General features: G+C 34.4%; 1 protein-coding gene across 1 annotated transcript in view; it reads right to left on the bottom strand.

Moving 5' to 3' along the window:
- Window positions 1–2340: 2340 nt before the first annotated feature.
- Window positions 2341–3310, bottom strand: part of LOC111088204 (A disintegrin and metalloproteinase with thrombospondin motifs 16-like) — a gene marked incomplete at its 3' end in the record, with an annotated part of 37204 nt that continues 36234 nt past the window's right edge. The window contains exon 6 of the mRNA XM_022397543.1: window positions 2341–2424. Coding sequence (XP_022253251.1) covers window positions 2341–2424 — 84 coding nt within the window. The remainder of the gene's footprint in view (window positions 2425–3310) is intronic.

Genomic DNA, 3310 nt, shown 5'->3' with positions numbered 1-3310 from the left:
GCTTAAGTTACGTTCAATTTAATATACACCCCTAACTTATGTATGGCAACACGGGAAAGGGTGGGCGGGGGTGAGAAGTGAAGGCTTTCGGTTGAGATCTAACATTTATATCTTTATTTATTTTGATTAAAAGCCATTCAATATGTTTGTCTGACATATCTACAGAAGCGCTAACAAATCACAGCTTCGTTCGGAACGACATTGATTGACAGGGTGAAAAACACTGACACTTCAGAAGGATACTCAACCAAGGATCGGTTTCAAAAACATGCTCAGTCAAAAATTTAAAAAAAATCACCAAAAAAATATTTCACGCTAGTCAAGAAGATACGCGTTTATACTGAAGCTGTGCTTGTTTAATCAACACAGTGTCAACGTCCTACCGAAGTCAATATTTTTATTAAGCTAACAACAAAAGGCTAAGAATTCCCGATATTCTATATATGCTCTACAAAGTTAAAAGCCACTGTTGCAATGTTTTAAAACAAATTACTTCCCACAAAACAATTTTATTCTGTGTTTCACGTATTGTTTATATTATAAAAACTCTATATAATTCTTACGTTCCAGAGAGAGAAATCTTGAAATGAATGTTTTCTCGGAAAGACCTTCTCAAGTTATGTATTTGTATAATAAAACAATTGTAATTCTTGTCCTTTTCAAAAAAAAGATAACAATATTTCAATTTTAAAAGTGTTATTTAAATGGAAAATCACTATAAATATATAAATATGTATAACAGAACATTTAATAATTTCCAAATGATTATCTCGAAAATATTCCTTTAAACGTATGTATCATTGCCAGCTCTGTAGAAAACTAGTCGATAAAGTTGAAATATTCATCTATCTAAAGAAAGATGTAGTGTTAATTTTCATATATCTTTTAGCCGCGGCTCATACAATGGCTCTGAGTTTTTTTTGTTTTTTTTTCAAGTACAAACTTTTAGCTCATGGCTACGTCATCTCTTGAATGACTTGAGATCAGTTTGGGACTCAGTATGTCAAACCCTTTCGATTGATATATTTAACCAGCCCAAGGTCTCATAAATTAATTGACTCTAATTCTGCCTAAAATAATTTCAATTTGAGGGTAGGCTGGTAGAGATCCTGATGAGTAATAAAATCGAATCCAATATACGCACGCCCCACTCTTGTTATTGCTGGTGAAAAAAAAATAAAAATAAAAAAAGGGTAAAAAAGGTCTCATAGATTAATTTACTCTAATCCGGTCTAAAAGAATTTCAAGTGTCATGGCTATTGAGGATTCCCTTTTGTTTCGCGTTAAATGCTCTATGATGCTGTCTGTCGGAGTTTATTAAAGCACGGTAGAATGTTTAATGTCATATTACATAGTGATAAGAATAATAGATTGAATCTATCAATACTGAATTAAATCTATCGTTCTAAATAGAGCATGGTCTTGTTTTTCTTTTTGTTGTTGTTTGCTTATATACATGCATATACATAGGCAGTTGAGTATGTTATATTAAAACAAATTTGAATTTACAAGCCAGCAATTCACATGAAAACCACGGTCGATATAAATGTGAATGGAACGGAATGTATCAGAACTACATTTTGAATTTTTTTTTGGGAGGGGGATTTATAGATAGTGTGATGTTACTGAAGATTGGATCCAGAATGAGATGACAAGTCATACCTCATGCGTAGTAAGAAAAGTGAGGCGTCGTGTAACAAGTGAAAACTCAAACACAAAAATCAGTGATAAAAACCGTCCACGTGCCCCAGGCAACAGTACGCAACGTAATAAAGTAGAGCCTCCTCTGTAAAAACGACACAAGTTATGTGTTCACACGTTGCTTCCATGACATATTTATTCAACTGTTGGATGATCGAAGCAGATAGTGACTAAAACGGCATTCATGTTATTCCGGACGGAGACATACCGGTAAAGCCGTCTATGGATTTCTGTGCGATCGAACTATTGAAACGCACGTTGGAAAACCGTTATTCTCGTAAACTAGATGATTTGTGAAAAGCCTGGAAGGAGGAGGAATGTGCTTTAGAATGACGGCCTTATGACAGGGCCTTTTGCAATGGAAACTACGCTGCAGGGCTATTGTTAAGATGCAAGATTGTCATGTCAGAACCTGACCGAACGTGGCGACATGTACTTTAACGACCTGATAAGGCACTGAAGTTGTTCAAATAAAACGTAGTCAGCCTCTGTCTAAATATATATATATGTATATGGAACAAGGACAGATAAATAATTCAATTAATTTTCATTTTATGGGTCCTTGAGTATAATAAACTTAAATATATTTCACGATTACAATTTAATAACACCCTCAAGATTCATAATAATGGTACTAACCTCATCCCCTTCGAGTAGCACAAGACCCACCAGTACCACGCTGATGTTATTTCCTATTGAAGAATCTTGGTACAACATCGCCACCTGGTAGGAAAATATAAAACAAATGATGTATACCTGTTGCTAAAATTGGCGTACGAATGAATAATTAAGAAACACGTAAAACACACGGTAATTTAAGAAAAGTTCATAAACACCGATCCTTGATTTAATGGTAGAAAGTCAGGATCATAAAAATTACATAAAATATTAACCAATGATGTTTCATAGATATTTAAGAAATACCAGTTGAATTACTTTTAGAGGTGAATGAAAAAAAGTTAAATAAAAAAAATGTGTTGGTTACCTTAAAAGTAATTTAAAATATGCAAAATACAATTTATATGAAAGCCTACTAAGGACCTAAAGAATGAATGTATGATAATACGGATATAAAATTAGTGCGATGTATATATATGCTACACAATGGGCTATCTGTGCTCTGCCCACCACGGGTATCGAAACCTGGATTCTATCGTTGTAAGTCCGCAGACATACCGCTGTGCCACTAGGGGTAAGTAAACATTGTATTGTTTACTTGTTTGTAATTAAGCACAAAGCTACACAATGGGCTATCTGTGCTCTGCCCATCACGGGTATCGAAACCCGGTTTCTAGCGTCGTAAGTCCGCAGACATACCGCTGTGCCACTGGGGGGCGTATATATATGCATTCTGGTGGCTCACCAGTATCACTCATTGTTTAATGACAGACGATTCAAGTCTATGATACTATAAGCCTAACGATATTACGTTACATGGAATTTTAATAATGCGTTAATTATGCATTTTTGTCAATTTCTGGTCATTATCTCAGTGGATTCCTTTCCTTGTAAACAAAATATATTTTGTAAATAAAATAATGTTTTTAAACTTAAAACTAAGTAGGTAGGAGTAATGTCTTCTTCGTACGACGGTACGTCGAAACGTAAA

The sequence above is a fragment of the Limulus polyphemus genome, unplaced genomic scaffold (assembly GCF_000517525.1).
Source record: "Limulus polyphemus unplaced genomic scaffold, Limulus_polyphemus-2.1.2 Scaffold3313, whole genome shotgun sequence".
Lineage (NCBI taxonomy): Eukaryota > Metazoa > Arthropoda > Merostomata > Xiphosura > Limulidae > Limulus > Limulus polyphemus.
Note: the sequence above shows the minus strand (reverse complement) of the source record. Positions and strands in the feature narration are given on the sequence as shown.